This window comes from Chionomys nivalis, chromosome 6 (genome assembly GCF_950005125.1).
Source record: "Chionomys nivalis chromosome 6, mChiNiv1.1, whole genome shotgun sequence".
Classification (NCBI taxonomy): domain Eukaryota; kingdom Metazoa; phylum Chordata; class Mammalia; order Rodentia; family Cricetidae; genus Chionomys; species Chionomys nivalis.
This window is the reverse complement of record NC_080091.1, coordinates 90529041-90556311: the sequence shown is the minus strand read 5'-3', so window position 1 is coordinate 90556311 and position 27271 is coordinate 90529041. Positions and strand designations below refer to the sequence as shown.

The window sequence follows — 27271 nt, the reverse complement described above, 5'->3', positions numbered from 1 at the left end:
GTCTCTCTGTACTTAGCTTCTTCGCGGTAAAAAAAAAATTCAAAGAAAACACAATAATATACATAATTTAGACTCTCTGTGTATATTTCATTTTTACATGGCTTATTTGTTTTTACTCTTACTTTTTAGTATTTATTTTATTATCTTTTCTCCTTTAGTCTGTGACTGTCTCTTTAAAGACTCTATTTTTTAGAACTTTGTTTTTTATAACTGTCTATACACTTTTTCTTCTCTCTCATGTCTAGATACATTTATACAACACTGTGACCCATTTAGAGGTCTTTTTATCTGAATCTGTCTTTAATTATTTTCTGGCCAGTTTTTTTTTTTTTTTTTAATGCTAAGGGGGTGTGGCTAGGACTAAGGTGCTTTGCCTTTTGGCTCCACACAGTCCAACATGGTAGAGACTTGTTCACTACCTCTGTGAGCTGTGCACACCACCTGAGTTCCAAGTATACAGCAGGTCTATGTCACACCATTAAGCAGTTTGTAACACATTGCTTGGAAACACCATTTAAATGCTTGGTCTCGGGCTGGAGAGATAGCTCAGTGGTTAAGAGCATTGCCTGCTCTTCCGAAGGTCCTGAGTTCAATTCCCGACAACCACATGATGGCTCACAACCATCTGTAATGAGGTCTGGTGCCCTCTTCTGGCCTGCAGGCATACACACAGACAGAATATTGTATACATAACAAATAAATAAATATTAAAAAATAAATAAATAAATGCTTGCTCTCCTGAAAGAGCCAGAGCTGTTTGTGCAACTAACACAAACCAGGAAGCCTTTTTAAAGGAGCCGTGTGATTTTTGCTGCCAACACTGAGTCAGGAAGACTTCTCTTAAACTCGCTAAACTTTTTTTTTGTGTGTGTGTGTGTGTGTCTTAGAATTACTTCTCAAGCGCTCTCTCAGGTTTTAAGTGGATTTAGTTGTCCATGTTGGCACCATTTGTTGTTAGAGGTTTCTGTTCCACCTGGTTTGGCAGCCATTCAGTCCCAAAGAAACACACAGAGGTCTACATTAATTATATACTGGTTGGCCTATTAGCTCAGGCTTCTTATTAACCCTTATATCTTGCATTAACGCATAATTTTTGTCTGTGTCAGCCACGTAGCTTGGTACCTTTTATCCGTGAAGCATTCTCATCATTTAGGTTGACCACCTTTGAGAGGGTACATGAGGAAGAGAAAAATGAAAAGCCAAACTTTGATTCTATCTGTTAGAAAGTTATCTATTCGGTAACTTAGAAAGCTATAGTCTGCTTTAGCCAAATCTTTTATCCAAGCATCTCAACCTAAATAATTCCTAGCCCCTTTTACTAGCCACGTTTGCAAATCCATTAGTGTATGGAGGAAAAGCTTCTGGTTTTTCTCCTAGTTGGGCATACCACTCGGGTTTACTGTGTAAAAAAGTGGGCCATAGGACTCCCTTCTGGACCTTCAAGACCACAGTGGAAGTCAATGTATGCTATTTCTGTAACCAGGACACCCCTTCAGGGACTCTCTTAGGGGTGGGTTTGCGGGAACAACTCTTCCTTTGCGTCCACACGTGAATAGATTCTGAACAGCTCTCAGTGATTGATAGGGCTGCAGCTGTAACCGGAGGTGTTGACCTATCCCAGCCTTTGGTTTCAGGGCGCTCTGCCACACAGCTTTATCAGCTCACTGAGCCACTGTGCTACCAAAAGCCACGAGTCTAAGTAGGAAATCGTGGCAAGGAGCCACTTTGCTGCTCTCTTCTCTGCACACGCTTAACCACCTTGTTGCGTTAGAATGGCACTGTGTTTCCATGTGATAGCATGCCCTGTACATTATAGAAGTCATTTTCCCCTCTTGCTGAAATTTAAATGAACACCTGGCTGAGCTGATGTAAGTTGAAGGCTGGACAAGAGATCTGTTGCCCTAGGAGCAGTATAGTGTAAACAGAAAAGAGCCCAGCCCCTTTCTGCCCACGGGAACCCTCCTGGCTTCTCTGCTGGCTTCTTGTTATTCCACTGTGAGCACAAGAAGCTACACCATCTTACTTCTGGCCCAGCCTGATCAAAATGGCATCCATACAGGATGTTTTTGGAGAGTTGGATTATCTGGTGTATTGTCAGCCATCTTCCCTTTGAAAAACTTCCACTCTGAGGCTGAGGGTAAAGGTCAGTGACAGAGCACTGGCCTGCCAGGCACAGGCTTTCCGTTTGTTTCCCAAAAAGTTAAACAAAATTAAGAAGATTATATTTGGTTCAAACGCCTGGATGGCTCTTATCGGTGATCTAATCAGTTAAGTCTCATGTGCCAGACCTTTCAGTTAGCACTGGTGGTCTGTGTGTGGTTTAACTGTTCACTTCAATAAGAGTGGGTCTTGGGGAGGGGGAAACAGAGCAAGTGAGTGATATATGGTGCCTACTAAAATATAATCATCACTCTGTCAACACTGGCATTTCCCATATGTTCTGTAATTCATGTAGTGACAGAGATGCTCTTGCCGAGGACCAGACTTGGGTTTTCAGCCGTTAATAGCAGGCTGTTCGCAGCTCCCACTGTGAGGGAATCTTACACCCTCTTCTGGCCATCTGTATTCAGTATTACCCACCCCCATTAATATAATTAATATATATGCTATAAATGTATCAGAATAAAAACATTTTAAATGAAAAAATTACAAAATAAAATATTAAAAATATATGAAAGTAAGCCACCATATATATGTATATATACATACACATACACACACATATACACATATGCATATATATATACACACACATATAAATATATATAAATATATATATATATATATATATACACAAAAAAAATGACAAAATATCTCCTGGCATGGCATGCATCCACAGTTAATTTAGCAGCAACAGTTTTAATCACAGGATGTGTTAGGAACTTCTGTCAATCTGCTCTATCAGTTGTTTGGGTAATGATGGGTACTGCTGTCTGTCTGCTGCGGATCTTGTCTTTGTGCTTGGCAGCAAGTGCAGCTTCAGACCTGGTTGCCTGTAGTGAAAGATGCTGTGCCCCTGCTAACAGGCCTTCACCAAAGCTCTCTGTAGTTCAGAAATCAGACCTGTTATATTAGTGGTGATCCCATCACATATAAATTACTGTTTTTAAGTAACTAAGAGAAATCAAGTGTTAGGCAAGGATCCTTATCAATTGAAAAAGGGGTTTTTCTTCCTTGTCCCCTGCATTACAAGTCAACACGTGTTCATTCATTCTGTTCAAACTGTGACCTCAGGATGAAAGACATACTACAAAGACATCTCAGAAGTGGCCAGTCGCTTATTAATTAATACCTTCTGAGCAAAGTTCTCAAATTGCAAAATTGTTTAAGATTATTCTAAACCATTAAAGACTGTGATTTATAATTTGAAGGGGATGAGTAGAAGGTAAATTCCTAGACTCAGAATGAGCAATTCTCCTGGGGACAGTCCTGTATGGCGGGACTGCTAACACAGAAGAAGAGCTAATAACACTTTTCTCCATCTCGTTTTCTAGCCCGAGCCTCCGACAACCAACAAGTGGCAGCTGGACAACTGGTTGACCAAAGTCAGCCAGCCCCCAGTGCCCCTCGAGGGTCGCGCGAGCACCGAGTCTCCACGCTGGCGCCAGGAAAGTAAGGATGGAGACCGCAGCACCGAGCAGCCGCACCCTGAGTCCAAAGACCCTCCCCCTAAGAGCTCCAGCAAAACCCTCCGAGGTCCCACTGAGGGGCCCCAGCCTGGGAAGAGGAGCTGCCAGAAATCCCCTGCCCAGCAGGAGCCCCCACCTCGGCAAACTATCGGAACCAAACAACCCAGAAAACCTGCCAAGGGCTCTGGCCAGGCAGAGCCCCAGGGCAGCAGGCCTGCCGAAAGTGACCCAGGGCCCCTTCCCTATGGCTCAAAAGAACAGACTTCCAAAGACAAACCCAAGGTGAAGACGAAAGGCAGGCCACGTGCTGTGGGCAGCAGGGAGCCTAAGCCTGAAGCACCCATGCCTAAACCACAAGCAACTGTGCCCAAGCCACAGGCAGCTGTGCCCACCCCTAATGAAAGGAGGAAGCACAAGGGTTCCCCGGCCCCCTCCAAGGCCCCCTCAGGCCCTCAGCCTCCAAAGGACAATGCTGGCGACAGGAACTCAGAGCACTTTGCTCTTGTCTCGTTGACTGAGAGCCAGGGTCCACCCCACAGTGGCAGGGGCAGCAGTGGTGTCAGCGGCATCAGGACTAGTGGCTGCCGACAGGCGGTGATTGTCCAGGAGGACGGCCAAAAAGACAGACTCCTGGTACCCTTGAGAGACACCAAATTGCTCTCACCGCTCAGGGACACTCAACCACCAACGAGCTTGGTGGTGAAGATAACCCTAGACCTTCTCACTCGGATTCCCCAGCCCCTGGGGAAGGGCGGTCACCCCAGGAAAGCGGAAGACAAGCAGCTGCTGGCGGCAAAGAAGCAGGACTCTGAGAAGAGAAGCAGCGACGGCTCCAGCCGAGTCACCAAGAAGAGAAAGGTGAGTACAGAGACGCGCCTGACGGTGTGTGCCAGGGCCAGGGTTCTGCTGGCCTGCACCCACTTCCCATTCTGTCGGTTCTTGTTTGTGGCAGGGACCCCGAGCTTGCTTTCTCCGCACCCTGCAGCTCTCCAAGGGCACGTTTTTGTGTATGCAGAGATCACTGTTTATTTTCTGACATGATGTTTTGTCCTGGGAAATTAAGGTCTTCCATGAACTGGAATGAGAATTAGTATTCTGAATTTTTGAAAGAATTGCTCTAACTCATGACGCATGCTGTGTTACTGGAACTGTTTGTTGACACATGGGCAGGAGGTCTTGAGTAGAGGGAGCTGGTGCGGTGAGCTGCAGACCACTGGATGTCTGTGTTTAGTACAGGTTTTCACGGGAAACTCACCTTATTTGAGACTTTGTATTAGACATGCTGCCAGTTTGGACAGCACCTGCCTTATTCTAATTGTTGAGCTTGGCTCTCTTCTTTTGCTTTTTTTGTGATGAGGGAAGACTGGGGAGCGTTTCCCCAGGGGCTCTCTGACTATCTGCCTAGATCTGGCACAAAAGCACAAAAGGGGCCAACTGTCTCGCTGATGAGGGGTAGGATTTAGCCCTCTCGAGCATATGAGACAGGAAGGGCCGTGGAGCTTGCTGTCCCCGGAGACACGGCAGGGCTCTAGCAAACTGGAAAGGGTGACGTGAGAGTGCACGTGACCACCGCATCTTTGGGGTGACTCAGGTGCATGCTGGAGATGCTGTTTGAGCCAGAAGAGGGTGGGTTTGCATGCCAAAAAGTCTTTTTTGGGGGGGCTGGTGAGAGATAGTCTGTGTAGCCCCTGCCTGTTCCGGAACATACCATGTAGAGCAGGCTGACCTCAGACTCACAGAAATCACCAGCCTCCTCCTGCCTACCAATTAAAGACCTGCACCACCTAGCCAGAAAGATTTCAGAATGAGACGTAGTGTAGGGTGTGTCTGTGTCTGTTTCTGTTTGCATGCCTGCATGTCTGTCTGGGACAAAGTGTTCTCAAGGAGCCTGTGGTGGGCCTGTTTAGGAAATCGTGACCCTGCATCTTAGAGACTAGTGTACCCCCTCCTGCCGGCAAGCCTCCCATCACCTCCCCCTCTTAGTTTCCCTGGTCTCGGGCAGTAACCATCTGCCTTTCTTCTGCTTTTCCCTGGAGCGGAGGGGAGTATTCTCCCTGCGCTGCCTTGTTAGAGACCCAGCCTTCAGTGGGGTCTAGGCTAGCTCCTCTCCTCATCTCTGAGAACAGTGCCTGCCCTTTGGAAGGCGAGCCTCCAGGCGTGGCTCAAGGGAAGCTTTTTTAGGTCAGGCCCAGGGAAGCATTTTGTTCAGCACATGGAGAAGTTATGATTTCTTCATTTTAACTGAGCTCAATTAGGTTCACTTAATTGAGTTTTTCAGAGTGTCTGATCCAAAAGAAACGCAGAACAAACGCTAACTGTTGTGCCCGTTAGTATGCTGGCCACCAGGCGCTCAGCGTCAGGGCATCCTGGTTCCTCGCAGCTCTCTCCTGTCTACTACTCTGTCCCCAACTTCTAATTCCTATAGAACCCTGCCGTTTGGGCCATGCACTCTTAGGCCCTTGTTCCCCTCCTCTTGGCCCCCTTTCCTTTTTCCTCTCTGTGGCTTCCCTTCCTCTCACTCTCTGCCCTCCCACGGTTTGGTTCAGTCTCCTGCTTTCTTTCCCTGCTCTGGACTCTTCCAGTGCCTCTAGCTGTTCTCTCCCTATCTGCAATAGATACCTTCCCTTCAGCTCCTTTGGAGATGTCATGTCCTCACGCTATACACAAACAAAGCTCTGGTAAGCACCCAGAGATATGGCTTGGGGGTCTGACTGTCTAAGAAAGGTCCAGATGGGACCCACTGGTTTCAATCCTGGCTGTAATAATGACCTCCCAAGCCTGACTACATTATAGTCGCCCCCCAGGTGACAGTAGGTAACCCTCCCGAACTCTGGTGCTTTGAAATTCCTAGACAGTGGTGATGCTCCCAGGGTTGGGAGCAGTGGAGTGCAGCCTTATGTGGGCCCTGCTCAGGAAAACTGGTGCCCTGGGTAGAGGAACTGTTGAGGTATGCCCTGAGTGTGGCTAGCATGGATAAGGCAGCCAGGAATCCTTGCCTGAAGTGTGTCATTAATTAGCAGCTTGCCTGAGAAGCTTTCAGACTGGTGTGAATAAAAAGCCAGCTGCTGTGTGTTTACCCCCCAGAGTCGTTTGTCCTTCGGTGTGTTACTTCCTGGACACCATGGGGGAGGAATTGCGTATGTCATTCATTCCGTGCGTCAGCACCGTGACTGCCCTTCAGGCCTCCCTGGCTCCAGTGGGTCACTTGGTATGCAAACCTGGGACCCTGACTCTGGGGCAGAGGTCATACTGACTTTTTTTTAACTTGGGACTGCTTCTTCCCAAATTTAGATTGTGAAGACTTCATTTTCAGTTTGACTGTTAGAAAGGGTTCTAGAGATGCAGTCAGGGACACTGGAGAGCGTTCCAAGTCCTACACACTCATGCAGTTTGTTTAACAGAACTTATCCCTCTCCTCTTATGAGATTTAGCAAAAATTCTCAGACGACTCACACGTGTTTTTAGACTTAGTACTCATGAGACTGTCTGAGAACACATGGCAGGGCAGGACTGGGGCTCAGGGTTTGATGACTTCCCTAGTATTATTAAGGCCCTGGATTCAATCCCTGGCCACGCAAACTAAAAGCCAGGCAACAGGAAAGGGCTGTGGTGCTAAGGGCTGTGATGCAAACATCAGACGTGGCACCCGAGGGGACTAGGTTAGGAACAGCTCACCAGGCACGACAGAGAAACTGGGCAAATACACTTGAACTGAGAGTACTCACCAAGCTATTGGCTGCAGTTTAGACATTAAAGTACTAATATCCACTTTCTTTTCTTAAGCTAGGAGTATGCCTCTCTGATTTGAAAGAAACCTGAAGTTAGAAGCATTCTAAAAGCACCCTAGCAGACACCAAGCTCCTCATGGAGTCCTGCTCTGTGCTTGCCTCTTCTGCAGATGATGGTTTACTCCATCCATCCACATACAGATTGCCCTGCAAATACGTGGGAGCTCTGTTGATATTGTCATTGTGCTGTTCTCACCATATAGCCCAGGCTGGCCCGGAAGCCAAGACCCTTCTGCTTCAGCCTCCCACGTGTTGGGATTGCAATTGTATGCTTAGATAAGCAGGCAGACTTTCTTACTGGTCATCTCAACGAATAACGAAATGAAGGAGTTCACTGTAGCCTTGCTCTAACATGACTGTTTTATTGAGCAGGACACCGTCACCTCTGGTGAGGGTCAGTGTATGTATATCCTCCTTTATGTCCACAGAGGAAGGGAAGTCATGACGTATGACAGGAAAAGGTGTGTTTCTTGTGCTTGGGATGGTTACTTCTGCCTTTGGCTTCCACCCAAAGTCCATTTGTCCTTTCTTGCCCTCACCCTCCCCAGGTTAGTAACCCCAGATTTTGTCCTTACAAATTAAGGGTAAAGTCTGATTCCATAGAATTTATTAGTGTCTTCTAGGTTTCCTTTCTTGCTGCCATGTTTTTGGTTGGAGAGGGTGGCAGCCACATGGCAGTAAAGGCTGTCTGAAGTCATCACATCATTGCCTGTGTCTGCCTAGCCAGGGAGAAGTAAAGCCCGGACCACTGTAGATGGAGGCAGCTTTTTTTTTTGTCCTGACTGCCAGGTCCCAAACAATCACACAGAAGTTTAATATGCAAAATGTACAGCCTATAGCTTGGGCTTATTACTAACTAGCTCTTACAGCATAACCCATTTTTATTCATTTCTATTTGCCACATGGCTTGCCGCTTTACCTGTCTGCTAGGATCTTGCTTTTCTGGTGGCTGGTTCGCATCTCTCTCTTGAGCCCTCCCTTCTTCCTAAGTTTGGTTTTCCTACCTAGCTAGCTAGCCTTATTCTGCCTTGCTATATGCCAAGTCAGCTTTATTATTAACCAGTGAGAGCAGTACTCATTCACAGCATACAGAAGGATTTTCCCACAGCAGTCCATTTTCCTCTTCTGTAGTGGTTCTCGAGATCCAGATGGGCTCAGAGTCTCATGGCTGCTTGGTAGATGTGTGCTCACTCCTCTCAGTTCCCTTGCTCATTCTTCTGTGTGCACCTGGTAAGATCCTCAAAAGAGGCACAGGATTCCAGGTCAATATTCTGACTCACTAGGGCAATGTTCTTCTGGCTTCATGCCTCCACTGCCCGATGCTGCCACCCCAGTGCCCATGCACACCCCTTCTCCAGGTCTTAGGTCCCCAGACCCCCTTGCTTCACCATCATTGTCAAGTTCCTAGTATCTTTCCATGTGTCAGAACCTGTGGTCCTAAATGACTACACCGTCATAGCAAGCCGGTGCAAAGCAAGTGCCCACCCTGGAGGCAGGGCCTCCTTGCACAGCCCAGCTCTTCCTTTGGTGGTCTTCTTGCCCTTTGGTTCCACTCTGTGGGTGGTGCAGCACTTGGCATATCACCCCCAGGCTGAGAGAAGCCAGCAGCACATTGGGTTTGACAGGCAGCTGTAGGCCCCTCTGGAGGACACAGGTACCACTGAAAGCTTGTCCTCCTAGAAGAGAATTCTAGACCTTTGACCACATTCCTTAAAGTGGTGTGACTGGCAGAGAGATGTCCTTCTTTCTTCTTAAAGAATAGTGTAACCCAGAAAAAGCTAAATACCCCATACTATTTATCTCTCTCTCTCTCTCTCTCTCTCTCTCTCTCTCTCTCTCTCTCTCTCTCTCTCACACACACACACACACACACACACACACTATAACTTAGTAGGTCTTGCTCGTGGAACTCCCAACACCTACTGCTCTGTGTCATCACTTTGGTGACCCTCTTTCTGACTAGCCTCTCGTTTCTGTTCCCAGGATGGCTGCTGCATCGCTTGGCTGCCATTCTTAGTTTACATCCCAGTTGACAGACACCACTGCTGCTCTGGAGAAGGAAGCTGGGCCTTTCCAGACAGGTGTCTGTGCAGCTTGTCAGGGTGTCTGTGCAGCTTGTTATGGTATCTGGGCCTTCAGGTGGTTTTGACATACAAAAGAGTTCCACAATAGCCTGGAATGGAGTGTAACAAATGTTTATTTATTTGGGGATAACTCACAGAAAGAGTAGCAATCTGCAGTGTGTGCGCGCGCTGGGAACTGGAACTTAATCCATCCACCATTCAAGAGGTCCTTGCATGCTTTTCATCTGCATTTATAGTACATGAAACCACGCCCAAAGTGGGCCGGTATCTTAAAGGCAATTGGCTGAAGGAGTTCCCACAGCAAGGCAGCAGGCTGTTTAGGAACAAGTAGGTAGGTTCCTTAAGGGTTTAGTGCACCTGTGGCAGGAAGTCTGTTCTAGTTTCTCATTCATAAATGTCTGCCTCTCAACTAAAAGATGTGTTGGGTGCTACCCTCGTTCTGAGCAGAGAACCAGCCCTGTCACAATGACGCTGAAGTCTCTTGTGCACACCAGCACCCCTCACTTCTAGGTCTCACTGTAAGAGTCTGCTGCTGGCTTATGCTCACAGTGGTTAAGGAACTTAAAGCATTGTAGTCATGGCTTTAGGCCTTTCTTACCTCATACACCAGATTTTGTTATTAGGTCTATCATGATGCGTTTTGCAGTCTTCCATAAAAATGGTTAAACTTCTGTGTATGCGTGTGTAGGTGGGAATGGTGTGTGTATGTTGTACACACATTTATATAGAGATGTGTACATCTGTACAGAGGCCAGAAGAGGATGTTCAATATCCTGTTGTATTACTTTCTACCGTAGTCCCTAGACGAGGTCTCTCGCTGGAATCAGTTCTGGCAGCCACCCAGCCCCAGAAATCCTCCTGCCTCCTCCCCTTCCCTAGAACACTAGGGTTCCATGGGGCATGTGCAACAATCATGCCAGCTTTTTATGTGGGCTCTAGGGATTTGAACTGTTGTCCTCATGCATGTACAGTAAGCTCTTACACACTGAGCCAACTCTGCAGCCACAACCAATTTTTGAGCTCTGATTTGTCTTTGTTTCTGTGTAGTCCTGGAACTTGCTCTGTAGACCAGGCTGGCCTGGAACTCAGAGATCCACCTGCCTCTGCTTCCCGAGTGATGGGATTAAAGTCGTGCCCCACCACCACCCGACTCAACAACTGATTTGTCTTTTATCTTCTCTATTTTGCACACATCATTCCTTCTTTGTGTTGATGAGAAGTTAAAGCCAGTAAAACTGGGAAGGAGAGAGAAGAGCTCTTGGGGGCGGGTGGGGAGTAAGAGAACATATCACATGAAAGTGGAGGGGTGCCAGGGGAGAAAGGGGAACAGCAAGGTCCCCTTTGAGGCGGGGAGATGCAGAAAGAGGAGGACAGATTCAAACACGGAATCTATGAAATGCCAAATTTAAAGAACTGAAAGTGAGGGAAAGATCAGTGTAGAGCCCAGCAAGCAGATCCCCTTTAGCAAACCGGGTGGGTTGGTGCTGCCCAGTATGATTTGGAGTGAACCACATTTGTGACAGTTTTTTTATTAGCCACATTAAAATGTAAACTGGGAAAAGGAAGCTGGTGACAACCTTCATAATTTTATCTAGTCTATCAAATATTTACTCAGCATTGAAACTGTTCCATTCATTTTGTACCAAATCTTACGTCTTTTCTGAGCTAGCCAGGTTCAAGTCTAGGAACTCACAGCCTGTAATCATGACTGCTTCCCCTAGGCAGAGGGCAAGTGTCTTCCCTTGGCTTACAATCTTCTGTTGTACCTGTGCTTTCTATCTGAACGCTCTGACTTCTGTGCACACCACACTACTAAGAACGAGAATCTCTGTGCGTCTGCAAGAGGCCAGGAGGAGGGAGAAATTTTTCTTCTGTTACTCTTTTTTAAGCAGGACCAGGCTGCTTAGTGTCTGGGAATTCCATGGCCTTATGCATATTAATCTGTTGGCGGAGGCCACTTGTTTTGTCCCTAGCTGCCAAGACCTGAAATAATCATTCAGAAACTATATTGTTTGCAATACTGTTTGGCCAATAGCTTAAGTGTATTTCTAGCTAGCTCTTATATTCTAAACTGATCCATCTCCATTAATCTATGCATCACCATGAGGTCATGACCTACTGGCAAAGTTTCAGCAGGCTCTGGCAGAGGCATCTGTCTCCTGCAGCGACTACATGACTTCTCACTGACTCTGCCTTCTTCCTCCCAGCATTCAGTTTAGTTTTCCCCGCCTAGCTCTCCTCTGCCCTATCATAGGCCAAAGCAGCTTCTCTACTCATTAACCAATAAAAGCAGCACATACACAGAAGGATCTCTATATCATTAATCTGTTCTTATTTATTGGAGAGATTGGGGGATGAAAATGGTACAGTGGTGAGAACTGGGGGTCCCCCGCCAGTACCTGTGATGAGTGAGAACTGGGGTCCCCCTGCCAGTTATTCCGTGCATCTTCTTCCTTTATGGCCCAAAGGACCTGGGCTTGGTTGCGGATCGTCCTCGACTGATGTGTGTCCCAGATTCCCAGCTCAGGGAACTCACAGCATCAACTTTGCTCCAGAGAGGAGGAATTCTTGTTCTCAAGGGCATCGCTATCTGCTCTGAGGTCCCCTACTGAGGAGGCCACCATGCCATCCTTGTGGTTCTTTGTAAGGGTGGTGTGCGTGATGTCAGTGACAACATCGGAATGGCTTTTGCCATGAACACTTATTTTTTCCTAATGACTAAATGTATTTTGCATTTTAGTTGTATAAATGAGCACTTGTGAGTTGCTTAAATCTTTCAATAAATAGATCCCTTCCTTTCCTTAGTCCCACATTGATATCACTTAATCAGTTGTCTCTGGATGAAGGGGTCAGTACTGGCTATCTTCCTCCATCAGGCCTCACTTTGTTTTTTTATTTTTTATTTTTTTGGAGACCTGTTCTGTCACTCAAACTAGAGTTCCCTGATTCAGCAAGACCGAGTTATATCTCCAGTTCCTTAATCAAGTTCTTTTGAAAAATAAAAATCTATTTCTTCTGGGGACGGGGAGGGGAGGGTGAAGACACAATGGCAGACAGAAAATTAGAACCTCAAGGACCCATTTTTACATGTGAGATTAGATAGAGATGATATGTGTATATAGATATAGATGATAAATAGATAGAGATATATAGGCGATACAGATAGAGATGATACAGATAGATATGTGTATGTATGTATGTGTATGTATATGTATATATATGTGTGTGTGTGTGTGTGTGTATAGTTATTTCTGTAGGGTATTCAGGGTTCATCTAGTCCATTTCTTAATAGTATTCTTTTTTTTAGTAGAAAAATTTTAAGTATTGTACTCTGAAGATTAAGCATAAAATAAATTAGTTTTGTAAGTAGATGGTTCTTTTCAAATAAGCAAGAAGATGGCATGGGGTCAGCCTCACATTCCATATGAATACACATGGCTTATTGATTTCTGTTTTGTCATTTAGGTGCCGAGTGCTTACATGTAATAGTAATGGTTTTAACTATTTGGAAACTAGGAATCATTGAAATTAGCCAGACTCAGACAAATCCCACATGTTTTGTTATGTGAAGAACATAGAGTTAAAACTATAAGACATGTTGGGTATTGTGGCACACACCTTTAATCTCAGCATTTGGGAGGCAGAGGCAGGTGGGCTTCTCTAAGTTAGAGGCCAGCCTGGTCTACACAGTGAGTGCCAAGAGAGCCGGAACTGCAGAGACAGACCTCTCTCTCTCTCTCTGTGTGTGTGTATAAGGTAAAGCAGGAGAGGGGATACACATGGACACACACATGAATAACAAAGCAGAAGATAAATATATACACACATGATGGGTCTATCTGATCATCTCTATGGAAACATATGGACATAGAGTAGAAGAGGAACCCACAAGCGTCAAGGGCGGCCAGGAGAAAGTACTGATCAAAGTATATTATGTGCACACTGACCGCATCACACCCAAACCCATTACTTTGTTAGATTGCTTTCTCCACGGCCTCTGTAAGTGTGGGTGAAGGCACCATCTGCACGATGTCCCCATACTCACGTTAGGTCTCTTTGGCCACTTCAGTACTTTTTCTCCCTTTGTATGGTGGTTTCTAACAGGTGGCTGTACTTATCCCCTTACAATCACAGGGCGACCCAGAAAAAGACCATGACAACAAGAAAATCAGATTGCAGAAGGATGTCCCCTCACATTGTGCTTCGTCTTCGTCTTCCCACACCGAGTCTTCCAGGACGAAGTGAGTAAGGCAGGTGGGATCAACCGGGGCAGCTCATCGGCCTTGGGGGTGACAGAGAGCTTTCTCCTGCACCAGAACCCGCCCTGGCACTGGTGACTTGTGAGCCAATGGTTCATTCACGTAGGTTTCGTCCACAGAGACCTCGTGAGAACTGACACTCCTATCAGCAAACCTAAATTTAGCGAAATCATTTCCACTAAGGAGCATTTCCAAGGATTACTCTTTATAGTGGCATTGAGGGTGAGCTTAGGGACCAGCTAAGCAGGTTGCTCTGCCTCCCAGCTGTCTCTTGCTGTATTTCTCTTGCCAGTGGAGGAGCACTTACAGTAGGCAATGAGGTCTTAGACTGATTTAATCCCTACTACTGTGTAGGCATAGGGACAAAGAAGAAAAGCAGTATTGCTATTTTCTTTAGCAAGATGGAAAATGGGGAAAATTTGCTCAAAGCCCTGGGTTCCTACTGGGTGTTGCTTGGACTTGGGGTAGCTCAGGCTCAGTGCCTGCCTTAGAGACAAGAGCTGTGCGGCCTTCATGTGTGAGCGCAAGAGAAATGGCGGATGTCAGAGTAGTGTCAAGGCGGTGTGACCATAAACAGTAACTTACTTTCTCTCTTGGGCTTATTCAAGAAATTGCCTCACAAGAGACTCGGCAAACACAAGGGCATTTGGGGGGTGGAGTGGGCAGGGGGAGCATGGCAGCAGATGCAGGAGCGTGACAGACGTGGCATCATCAGCCCAGCCTGCCTGTTTGTCAGGATAAAGCGCAGATAGGTGAGAGATGGGTGGGTGGTCAGAGACTTCCAGCTTAGTGAAAACTCCAGGTTGTGAGACTTCACAGGGCAGCAGCCTGTCCCTCAAACCTGACCCTTCCGCAGCGCAATCAAAGGACAGAATGTGATGTGTATTCTGCTTTGACTGCCCTTGCTCCCCAGGACTCCCAGGCCCTCCTCGGAGTCCTCGAGAAAGGAAATGCTTCCTCCTCCACCTGTGTCATCCTCTTCCTCCTCCTCTTCCTCGTCGTCTTCCTCCTCCCAGAAGTCGACCAAAACTGCACACAAGAGGTCAAAGCCAGATGCAGAAGCCTGTGATCAGGACCCTCCCAAAAGTGCCAGCAGTACCAAGGGCAACAGGGACTCCTCCGTTCCCAAGCACAGAAAAGTGCAGGCCAGGGGCTCGGAGCACAAAGTAAGCAGCAGCGATGGGCGAGGCAAAACAAGGGTGGCCAGGACATTGGTCTGTTTTAGTTTGACAACCTCGAGCTGGGTTTAAAGAGCAAATGGGGGAGGGGCCCTTTATTAAAGCAAACCAGAGGAAAAATCAGACTCGCTTTCATAATGCATTTCTACTGCAGGTTCAGATGCTTGGCTTGAGAAATGGGTTAGTTCAGTTCTTCTTGGATACTTCAGTTATTGATCATAATGGGAAATAAGTCAGGAGACCTGGCTTCCAGTTAGCCTGGGGTGTGCTGGGGGCAGGGAGACTGCTTTGCTGGGTGTTCCCTGCTCTTCCCCTGTAGCTCCAGTTAATTCCCTAGCTCAACCATGGTCTGACTTACTGGGCACACTGTGGTTGCTGCTGGGGCAGTGATCCTCTCTGCTGAGGGGGTGATGTGCATGTGTTTTCAAGGGGTCTTCTGGAGAACCCGCAAACCCGTTCCCAGTGCCTTCTTTGCCAAATGGTAACTGTAAACCAGGGAAGCCACAAGCGAAGCCTGACAGGTAAGTGCTCCCTCCTCTCCTCCCCCATTTCCCCTCACCCTTCCCCCTTTGCTTCCCCCACCTTCTTCCCCAGTCCTACCACTGCTGCCTTTATTTCACCCCATCCCCCTTTTCTCCTGCTTCACTCCCTTTATTTCCCCTCCCTCCTTTGTTTCTCCCTGCCCCCCTTTCTCCTTTTTCATCTTTTCTTGCCCCAGGTAGACATTTTCGGTTTGTACGACTCACACCTGTCTTTCTTCCTTATTTTTGCAGACAGCAAGCTGATTTTCATATGAAGGAGGCTAAAAAATTGAAGTCCAAAGCAGAGGCAATGGTCAGTCTTGGTTTTTATGTCCTTGGTTAAACTGGTGTCTCCGTCCTGCCATGTTGCCCATCATGGCGTATATGGATGGGGCAGCAGGTGGGAGGACCCTGTGACAGTGGGTTCTGGGGTGGGGGCAGCAGGAGGGGTATGGCTGCTGTTAGCCACAGTGTAATGTGAGCAGGTTAATCAGGGTCTTCATGACTGAGACCCCGGGTCATTTAGGGGGCAGTGTGTAGTCTGACTGTATGCAGACTTACAAACTGAGTAGGATATTGGTTTCATGCATAAATGCTTTTTTCCCCAATTCACTACATTCGTCCTTGAGATGCACAAAATGAATTATTATTAAATCAGTCTGTCTCCACCCTCAACACTGTACAAGGTGAGGAAGCCTGTTTGCACCCCACAGTGATCTTTTGCACTGATCGAGGGGATAGTTGGCCATGGGAAGGCAGTGGCCGGTGCAGGCTATAAACATGTCCTCACTTGCAGCGACTCTCCTAACCTGTGAGCCTCCAAACTTCTGCCAGGGGGATGGTTTGCTGTTAACTGTAGACATCAAGTGTGGTCTTACGTCCATGCAGCAATTTAGTGGGGTCACATGTGCCCTGAGTCTTACGTTTATTGGGGTGGGGGTTGTGCCACAGTCAGCAACAACTCTCAGAAGTCAGTTCTCTCCGTCCACCATGGGGTCCCAGGGGTCAGACCATGTCGGCAGGCTTGGGAGCAAGCATTTTTGCCCACTGGGCCATGTCATTAGCCTCCTGGAAGGTTCTCTGGACAGACTGCCTCTGGAGCCACATGCAAACCTGTTGGCTTTTTGTGACTTGACTCCTTTGTCCCCTTTTGCCCATTGTGACTTTGGCCTATGCCTTTCTACCCCAGGTTGTGGGTTCCCTGATAAAATGGTCCTTGCGCGGTGAGGGATCTCGGCAGTCTGCTTTGGCCCTAGCACTGCTGCTACCCCATACCCGGGCTGTGTGACAGCTCATCCCATGCCAAGCAGCGCTGTGTTCTCTGCTGCCTCTTTTCCACATGCCAAGATGCTGCAGGAACTGTGCAACTCTTTCCACTGGGGGCGACTACTCTGCACTGTAGGCAGATACCAAAAGCTTACCTGACCTTAGGCACCGTTAGCTTTTGACTCCGTAGATATTCAGAAGAGCTTTGAAGGGTCTGAAATGCAGGCACATGCTTGTGTATGTGCACGGACGTACGTGTGACACACCAGTTTATCCCTCTAGTGGTGGTAGGATGCAGGTCGCAGTAGCAGGGGAGAGCCGTTTCCCTACCCCTGGCACACAGCGGCAACACGTGGAAATCCAGAGCAGCCTGAGAGGGATCAGCCTGTTTCTCACGTGCATCTTTGCTGTTTTCTCCCCTTTGGAACACAGCAGATGGGAACATTAGCAAAACCTACAAGCTGACCCATGTTAGCCAGATGCACTCAGTGTGTGTTACATATGCCACGTGCAGGGAAACGGACCGTTCGCCACGTTACCACTCAGCTGAACTGGCTGCATGCCACTCAGCAAGATCAAGTGACAAACTGTGTCTTCAGGATGGTGGCAGACCACCAGTATCCAGTGTGTTCATATTCACACATTTCCTTGAGGGGGGTTCGAGAGTTTGTCCTTGTTGGCCCAGGGCATGTCCTTGTACAAAAACATCAACATGCCAAAGGAGATCAATAGTCTGTCGGGCTCCAAGTCATCAAGTGATCAGTGAGATATTTTATACAAGATGATAAGCCTCAACCTCCGCAAGGAAAGCCATGTTTGCTCTGGATGCTGGCTCGCCTGCTTCTTGGAGGTAGCCTGTGAGTGACTGGATCACAGCCACTAATGGGGCTTTGGTGAAGTTCCGAGAGTCATATTAATATAGGGCTCCTTTCTTTTTCCTTGTGAATTTTTGCTAGAAGACTCTTTCCATAGGTCAGAGTTGACCACTATGGCTATTCATTTGTTCTGTTTGTTCTTTCTCGTGTTTCTCTAATCAGGAGTACATAAATAAGTTCCAGGGCAGAATGTGTGGGTAAGAAACTGAGCGGGTACTCCCTGTGGTCTCACAGAGCCAGTGTTCTTCCCCCACAGGCGGACAAGACTGGAAAGGCCTTCAAGTATTTGGAAGCCGTCCTGTCTTTTATTGAGTGTGGGATGGCTACGGAGTCAGAAAGCTCAGCAAAGGTGGCGTACGCTGTCTACTCAGAAACCATAGACCTCATTAGGTAAGTACTGGGGTACTGTGGGTCCTCCAGACCTGCTTCTCTCCTCGCTGGATGTGAGGACAGCACCTGCCTGTCTTGACCCAGGCGCTATTTCCTTTTTCTGAATTAAAGTGTGTTGTAGACCAGGGAACACAGCATAACTGGGTACAACAAGGCCATTTTGGCGAGTGCTCTGAAGAGAACACCGAGTCTCGGGAGGGTGCTTTTCCCAGCTTAGGTTTCCTATCAGATGTCTCCTTCAGTCCATGCTCCCCGCATGTCACTGGGGGATTAGTGAGGATGTGGTCATGCTTGGTTGCAGGAGAGAGCAGACTCAGGGCCAGGTCTTCTGAGCGGCTTGTGGTTGCTCTTAACCCCTGCGCTTCTGTGCCGCACACAACACATCTTCGTTTCCTCTGGAAATCGAAGAGGGAGCTAGGACGGCCAGCACACCCGGGCTCTTGTACGTGACCTGTTTAATCTCAGACACTTTTGTCTCCCTGCAGGTTCACAATGTCACTAAAACCCTTCTCAGATACCACGGTGCCAGCACAAGAAAAGATATTTGCCGTTTTATGGTGTGTACACTTTTATTTGTTATATGCATAGACATTTGCCATTTTATGGTGTGTAAAATTTGATTCGTTATATAAATAGCACTTTCCTTTGATTAAAATTTATCTAAATTTTTTTTTTTTTTTTTGAGACGAGGTCTCTACATAACTCTGACCTATAACCCTTGAGTTTGAGACCAGCTTGGTCTACATAGAAATGCACCTGCCTCTGCCTTGCCAGTGCTGGGATTAAAGGTGTGCGCCACCCCGCCACCCCAGCTGCAGGAGGCAGGTGAACGTGACCATGGTCATCAGGAAATGGTGTCTGCCGTGCTCTTCTGCCCCCTGGGGGGCTGCTCTGGTCTCAGGACTCAAGCAATGTTTGTGCATTTGTTGCCAGTGTCACTCTCGGTGGCGATGTGCAGTGCACATGTACCCGAGGGGAGAACCCAGCGTGCTCACAAGGGCCGTTTGGCAGAGTCTCTCAAGGCAGGAGCGCTGGCCGTGAGGTCACCACAGGTCATAGTAACCTCTGGTTTTGTTCGCAGTTTGCGTTGCCAGTCCCTGGTGAACATGGCGATGTTTCGCTGTAAAAAGGACATAGTAATGAAGTATTCTCGCACTCTTAGTGACCACTTCAAGAGTTCTTCCAAAGTGGCCCAGGCACCTTCTCCATGCATGGCAAGGCAAGTGTTAAGTATGGTAAACAATGCCCAGCCGTGTCATTCACCTCTTGCTTGTGTGACGTTTTATGTGCATGTGACTTCGGGTTCTTCAGAAATCATGTAGTTGGCCTTCATGTGCACTGGCTCCCAAAACCGAAGCCGTTTAGGCTGATGTGATAATAACATACAGGATACAATGGTCCCCTCTTACCTGCTGAAAGGTACGTCCCAGGATTCCCAGTGGGTTGCCTAAAATTACAGCCAGTACTGGGCCTTCTGAGGATTCCCCATGCTGCGTCTTTTTCTACGCAAGATTCCCCTACTGCTGCCAGCACATACTCTGTGAACAGAAACAGCTCGCTTGTGTTGTCGGGTGAATGTTGGAATGTGTCTCTCATGGTCCTGCCCAGTGCAATTTGTTTTCTAAGACAGGACCTCACCCGATAGCCCAGGCTGGCCCCCAAATTTGTGCTCTTTCTGTTTCACCGCCTGAGTGTATGCAGCACTGCATCTGTGTTTTGTTTCTTGTCCCTCACGGAGTCCTGTTTCTTCTGGGCCTTGCTTTTAGAGAGCATTAAATATAATACAGACCCATTTGTAGCAATCAGAAAGGGAGGGACTTCAAGCGGCCTCTTACAGAATGCCCTATGCTTGTTCGGGCAGCACATATACTAAAATCGGAACAATACAGAGAAGATTAGCACAGCCCCTTTGCAAGGATGGCACACACATTTGTGAAATGTTCCATAAAAAAATAATCCTAATGGAGCCTAGACCAAGGGCATATGCTGTCAGTCATGTGATTTAGCTAAGTTGGCTTCATAATAACCCTCGCACTGCTAGGATGCGGGCAGCTCTGATCGCATGGCAGCGTCTGCCTGACCGTCTTTCCATCTTTTGTCATGCTTACGTGATGGAGCTTTCCGTCCTCTGACCCAGCTGAAGCGTGTGAACTTGTAGGACCAGGCCATCAGCCAGGAACAGGAGCGAGAGGTTGTGGGGCTCCTGAACCCCAGTCACTGTGCCCAGCCTGTGGGGCTCCTGAACCCCAGTCACTGTGCCCAGCCTGTGGGGCTCCTGAACCCCAGTCACTGTGCCCAGCCTGTGGGGCTCCTGAACCCCAGTCACTGTGCCCAGCCTGTGGGGCTTCTGAACCCCAGTCACTGTGCCCAGCCTGCTGCTGGTCTGTTTGGTCTGCGTTACTGACCCAGAAGGAGTTTTCGGAGCCAGGCATGAACTTCACCTTTACGGTGCTGAGACCCAAGGAAAGAAAGAGAAAGGTATAGTAAGTGATTCAGGTGGTGGCTTTGTGTGGCTCCACGGGTCTGAGAGTCAGGTCTGAGCTCAGAGGCTCCTGCCTACCATGTGTGGGGCCTCGATTTAGTGTCCAGCTCGGCAGAGGGATGAGGGAGGGAGTCACAGAAGATGAAGTCTGAGTCCAGAAGAGCATGGTGGGAACCCAGGTCAATCTTCCAAATGTGCCTTTGATCTTGTAGGAATGACTTTAGCAGTGATTACTGTTTTGGGGCACAAACCCTGAAATTTAGACTGCAGTCTAGAGACTGGTCTGTGATCTGCTCGTTTGCGCGATTAACCAAGTCTCTCTCTCCATCCTTGCAGGAGCACAGGCGTTCCGTCCCCCCTCTCCCCAATGCCTTCTCCTGCCAGCTCTGTGGGGTCCCAGTCAAGTGTTGGCAGTATGGGGAGCAGTGGGGTGACGGCCACCATCAGTACCCCAGTCACCATCCAGAACATGACCTCCGCCTATGTCAACTTCACATCCCACGTCCTTAAGGCCTTTGATCTGTGGGATCAGGCAGAGGCCCTTACAAAGAAGAACAAAGGTGAGGGCTCTGTGGCAGCAGCCAGTGTGGCATGCAGGTGGGAGGTGTTTCGGTCCAGGTTTACATTCTGTCTCTCGAAGCAAAAGAGACGGCAGTCTCTCTTCCTAACCCCTCTGCTCTGCTTCATAACCACGTTCCAGATCCTTCCTTGAGGTCTGTGGTATGGGCTAGATTCCTGAGGCTGGGTCTCTGCCTTTAGCACTCTGCCTCCTCACAGATGTTGGCATCGTTGTTTCAGCCTGAACTGAAATGCTAGCGAAAGAGCAGAGCGGAGCGGAACTGTGCTCCGGCTGTCCCCCGGCTTAGCACACTTGGGATGGAGCAGCACGGCCCAGGGCTGAGTTTGTGTGTTTCCAGCATTCGTTAAGATGGCTAGTACAGTCGAAGACATACAGCATAGCAAATATCACTGAGACCTAATTGGGAGGGATCGGGAACTCCATCCAGGCTTGAGTCAGGGAAAGTGAATGTACAAGTGCCTAGTGGCCACCATTAGGTTTGCTTCCTGATGGAAGAAGACGGCTGGCGCCAGAGCTCTCCATTTCCCCACAGCCTCTTTGTCTTCTTGGCAAACCGTCCCCTCTCCTCATGCACCCGTCGCTCACAGCGCATCAGTCGGACACACGCACCACTGTTCTAGGCATGAGTTCCGGGTTTTACTCAGAAGGGAGGGCTGTCAAGAATTAGCCACTCACAGATTCATGCTAGGCAAGCCACAGGATGCTGTGGGTATACGACCTCCAGACTTTGTTTTCATTGCAATTTGATCTGTACAAGTATTTACTCATGTTGGATTTGGATTTGATTGCAGACTTCTTTGCTCAGCTCAGCACAAAGGTGCGTATCTTGGCCCTCAACAGCAGCCTGGTGGACCTGGTGCACTACACAAGACAAGGTCTGCAGCGGCTGAGACAAGCTCCCAAAACTCCCTAGTACAGGCTGGGATTACTCGATGCCTTGGAATGTCTTTGCACAGTGTAGACAGCTGTCCGATTGGGATGGCACACTCAAGAAGTGAAACACCATGAGATGGCCAGAATGCTTGCCCACTCAAACTCACAAGAGCTGTGTGGCCATCGGTTGGACGCTGGTTAGCAGAGCGGACGGTGGGAAATGATCTGCCTTTCCTAACGGAAGGACAGAAGTGCAATGGAGCCTAGCTGGCACATGGATGGTCTGGCGACATTTCTGTTTGTTTTTCTGTTTGTTTGAACAATAGGATACAATTTGCAGAGGAAAAGACGAGAAGCAGTTTCTGGTCCACGGCAGATTCCTGTCATCTCAGTGGCCACATAAGTTCACTTCCAGAAGGAATTTTTTTTCAAATAATAATTTTTGGTGAAGGGTTTTATGGATATATTTTTTCTTTTCAAGTTTTAAAGAAAATATTGTTTAATAAATTGTGATGGCCGCCTGTAAAGCAGAAGCCGAGAAGCTCCACAGTGCTACTTCCTGCAGTGAACAGTGGTTCTGATGACAGGTCATCATTTAAAGGACTGAAGGGGCCGCCCTCCCCCGCCCCCGCCCCCACTGCCTAGAGTCCTGCACTGTCTGGCTCTGACTTCCTCGGGTTCGTCCTGGAGGAGTGGCAGCGTCTAGATCCAGGATCCATCTTACGGTCTCCCCCACATCCCAGGAAGCCCTGCACTCCCTGCCTCCCGCCACCACACTCCTGGAAAGTGACTGGCTAAGCAGCACCCCTGATTGATTTTTACATTTCCCGTGGTGCATGTGGGCAAAGGGAGCCATTGTTGTTTGCCTTGGGCGGGAGGCGGACGGACTTCCTTATCTGTCTGCCAGAGTCCCAGGTGCCGACAGTGCCGTGGCAACTCGTGTCCTCAGTCAGCAAAAGTGAGGTCTTCCTACAGAAGCTGTATTTTTCTGCTACAAATTATTTTATATTTATAGCAAAACTCAACCTTCCAAAGCCCTTTGATTATCCAGGGGATACTGCCTCCCCGAAAGGATATGGAGATTTGGGGTTTGGAAACCCACTACCATACACCCTCAGTCCAGACCGACTTCTCAGGTACGGTGATTGGATACTGAAGACCTGTGACCTTCCCCAGCCACACCCGCCCCCATTAGTCAAGTCCACGTTGACAGAGTGAGAGCACACACGGACTTCACACCTGCCCATAAGCACAGGCCTTTCACTGAGAGTCAGAAGTGAGTACTGGAATGCTCTTGAGCGTAGTGGTTTTAAAAGCCAATTCTCTACCCCTGCAGAAAGTAGAATTTGCACGTGTTATGACTGTTTTTCCCCTCCCCCTCTCCCTTCCCACCCATCTCCATTTGCTACCAGCCTTGCTGTGTTTGTATCTAGAGATTAGTGGAGATGGAAGACCCATCTTAGGGTGCCTGATGTCCCTGGAGTGGGGGACGACTTTCTTGGTAGCTTGGTAAATCCACACAGGGGCTGCAGGTGGGTGTGGTGCCAGGTGTTGGTGCGACACTCCTTGGCCTCTCAGCCTGCTTTGGATGGAGCCAGAGAAATGGCTACCCTGTGCGTCTCTGAGCACAGACTAAGACCTTCGGAGCAGTTCTTTTTATTAATGTTTCCTGTAAAGTTCTTGTTCACTGAGCAGAGTCTGGCTTGTGTAGTCTCATACGGCCCTTTTCCCTTCTCCCATGGCTGTCTGTATCCCTTGCTGTACCGTGGAAACGAGCTGCCCGTCAGTTGTGACCGGTTCTGGTCTAGACAGATTTTGCTAAAGCATGTGTGTCCTGCCAGTGGCCCACTGTGCCCCTTGACTGAACACGCTCAGCCAATGCAGAAAGAACGGGCCACCGCGTCCTTTGTACTGGATGTGTTTTCTCAACTCTCTATACTCCAGTTTCATTTGTACCTTGAAAACTAATGAATTTGGACAGACCTGTTTGTACCAATTTAGTGTGTAGATGAGAAAGAGAGGGAACACAGTGGCCGGTGAGTGCTGTTGCTGTTCACTGTAGAAACCTGAAGATCATGTAAACAATTTGCACTTTTCACTATATGCTTACAATTCCCCAGGGCAGCACTTTCCCAAGGCGATTCATCCGGAAGGACTATAAAATGAACCCCTTGAATGTGTGATGCTGTAACTGTAGAAGAGTATATACTTCCCAGCGAGGGAGGCAGCGTGTTAAAGAGTGAAGGGCGGTCTTGCCTTACGAAGGGTGTGGACGGCCATACATGTAGAAGCCCTTCTAGGTCATAAAAAATCCGGTCGCTAGAACCGGTTGCTCTCCTTCATGGTGCCAAGAGGGCAGGCCCCGTGGGAGCACGGAGGGGCAGGAGGGCCCAGCATGTGCTTGTCAGTGGTCCCCTATGATTGCATGGCAAGTGTATCCTCTGGACAGAAAGGACCCCACCCACCCCTCTGTGCGCTCTAATTCTAGGTCTTAGGACGTTTAGAGTGGGCTCTTCCCCGTCTTGACTGAAAATGTGCCTTAACTGACACCTTATGTATTCATGTCAGGGACAGGACCTCAATCTTAGGATTCCTGCTTAGAAAGCGCTGTGTGCTGCACAGCTACGGTCCCGATGCGGAGGATGAGATTCGTCTAGACGTATTTGTGCCTTTGTTGACCAAACAGCTTCTGAAGTGATGCTCTTTGTTTTGCCATGGCTTCAAGGGCTGATGTTTACTTTGCTGCTTTGTCAAGTCTGAGGTCTGTCTATGCATCTTAAGGTAAATGAGTTGGGCTTTTTCCATACCCCCTGCAAATCCCTCCTCTTGGTGACCTACCTTTCCCAACACTACCAATCCACCACTTTGTTGTTCATTCTTTCCCACTGCTTAGAGAGATTTAAATCTCCCGAGAATATTCCAGGCTCCTTTTAGAGACACGGAAGTGTAGGTTTTTCTGAGAATGAGCCAACTGCTCTGCAGCTGTGGAGAGGGTAGGTTCCGCTTGGATGCCTCCTTCTCCCTGCCTCCTTCTGTTGGTTTTGGTCTATTTGGAAATAATGGGTGTGAGGACTTTTCCTCTGCCTTAAGGGATGTTAAAGGGCAGAAGGGCATGATGTTGGGATTTTTCCTTCAAATTCTGTAAGTGGTATTTCTGCCAGGTGGTCCTCCAGTGTGTGGTCCAGTCATGCTGGCTTCCCACTGAGACCAGTCACCTGTGGCCACGCCCTTCTGATGATTGACAAGCACATTTCTTCAGGCGGCTGTGAGTTTCCTAGGGGTGAATGACACACTATATTCTGTTCCACTGTGCGTCCCACATTGCAGTCACTGTGATGACCAAAGTGCCTCTTTCCCTACCGAAGAGGGAGCCAGAGGATGGGAAGGAAGCCTAGAGCTCCCTACGAGCCTGGATATTGCTACATCTGTCCATAGGACGGACACTGGAATAAGGCCACTGACACGCAGGCCACGCTGCATTGCTGGGCCGCACCATGGTTGACCTGAGGAAGATGAACTCGCTTTGCCTAGGTGTTTTAGCAATACTCAATACAGGCAGTATTAAGTTTGCCTTTTGTTCAGGCCACGACGTGTATTGCTAATATCGCACAATCTCATGCTGGGGGGTGTGCATGTCTGTCCCGAATCTTGTTTTTTTTCCTGAATGTGATCATGTTTTGGATGATACCTGAGCAGGGTTGCCTTTTTTATTTATTACCATTATATATTATATATTATATATTTTCTTTCTTATAATGTTAGAGGGAAGTCAAATCTTGGTATTATTAAAATTGCTTTAAAAAGGAATAGGTTGCCCAGGTGATACTGCAAATCACTGGTTTGTTTTCCTTTGATTACCATGGATTACTGACTGTGCCAGCCGTCACCGACACGATGGGTCTGTGCAGGCTGGGGAGCCTCTGCTCCCGGTGAAGGTGGAGAACAGCAGTGGGGAACACCACATTTTTATCAGCTTCAGCAACGAGACTGCAAACTTGGGGCTTTTGTGAATAAAATTTAGCTGCCTTGTAGAATCCTTTGAAAGAGGCAGATATGATCTGTGAGAATTTTTTTTTTAAAGAAAATCTGCAAAAGATCTTTCCAAAGATAATGTGCCACAGATCTTTTGTTCTTCTCTGTATTGAGGATTAAATGCTGTTTTAAATGTAATTGACTTGTTCATCTTCACAGTCTTTCCACGAGATCAAACTGTAGAAAAAAATATTTAATAAAAATTTAGAGAAATCATTGGAGTTGAAACTGTGGTTTTTATTTTGCTCAAATATGGTGATGCTTGTTTGTTTGTTGGGCCAGGGCCCGTCTGGCGCCAAGGCCGAGCTCGGGCTCACAGGTCCTCCTGCCCTGCCTTCCCACTGCTGCCACAGCCACGCCAGGCAGCCTGCAAAGCTGCCAGCTCCAGTCAGCGTTATCTCTCACGCTCCCGCGACTTACGCTGCGTCCACGGCGCGTTCAGATTGTTGATGTGAGGAAAGGAGGAAAGAATGCCACGTCACATGCTTCAGTTTGCTGTAGCAGACAAGCTTGTGGAGTCCTCAGCCAGCGCTGAAGGACTGGAGGCCGTCTGGCCCTAAGGAAACACCGCAACAAGACTCAGGCTCTGACTTCTTGGATTTGAACCTCAGCTCCCTAGCTCTGTGGCTTTGGATGTGAGACTTAACCTCTCTTGTCTTGTTGTTCATGTGCTTTCTACTCCATCAGACTAAAAAAGGCCATGAAGATTGGTTTAGCCCCATTTTCAATTTTCCTCCTCTTAGTCTTGATGACACAGACCCATGGAGCAAGCAAGGTGAGTAGCGTTGGTGTGGGAAGTGGGAGCCTGTGCTGTTGGCACAGATCTCAGCAGAAGCGGGCCTTGAGAGATGAGCCATCAAAGTCAGTCCTCTGTGTGATGTTTATTCACAGAGACTTGTACGGCCTTAGATGTCGGCAGTGGCTATGCTCCTTTTACCAGCCGTCCATTAGGCACCGAGACTTTGTCGGGATGTCACAAAGCAATGACTCTCAACCTGTGGGTAGTGACGCTTTGCCAAACTTATCTCTCTGAAAGTATTTGTATTACGATCCATAACAGTAGCAAAATTATAGTTACGAAGTAGCAATGAAAAGGACTTTGTGGCCGGTGTGTGTGTGTGAGAGAGAGAGAGAGCGCATCAGGAAGGCTGAGAGCGACTGGTATAAAGGAAACGTCCGTGAATAGCCCTGAAACAAAGCACGTGAGGAAACATCGGACTACTTGTTGGGTAAATTCTCAAAGTGGATTACAGAGTGCAGAGCTGCGTCCATCCCCGGTACATACAGGAAACAGAACAAACAGTGCAGTATCCC

The 27271-nt window shown here is 48.1% G+C and overlaps 1 protein-coding gene and 1 non-coding gene across 5 annotated transcripts in view; both read left to right on the top strand.

Moving 5' to 3' along the window:
• Positions 1-26178, top strand: part of Aff1 (ALF transcription elongation factor 1) — a 163738-nt gene extending 137560 nt beyond the window's left edge. For all 4 annotated transcript variants that reach the window (XM_057771555.1, XM_057771554.1, XM_057771557.1 and 1 more), the window contains 10 exons: positions 3495-4487; positions 13636-13742; positions 14674-14926; positions 15368-15459; positions 15712-15772; positions 17857-17990; positions 18476-18547; positions 19072-19209; positions 20809-21032; positions 21844-26178. In XM_057771555.1, the coding sequence (XP_057627538.1) occupies positions 3495-4487; positions 13636-13742; positions 14674-14926; positions 15368-15459; positions 15712-15772; positions 17857-17990; positions 18476-18547; positions 19072-19209; positions 20809-21032; positions 21844-21965 (2196 nt within the window). In that variant the 3' untranslated portion in view covers positions 21966-26178. The remainder of the gene's footprint in view (positions 1-3494; positions 4488-13635; positions 13743-14673; positions 14927-15367; positions 15460-15711; positions 15773-17856; positions 17991-18475; positions 18548-19071; positions 19210-20808; positions 21033-21843) is intronic.
• LOC130876677 (U6 spliceosomal RNA) lies at positions 19836-19942 on the top strand. Its single transcript, XR_009057329.1, has one exon. It is a non-coding gene; the product is annotated as a U6 spliceosomal RNA (small nuclear RNA).
• Positions 26179-27271: the final 1093 nt, after the last annotated feature.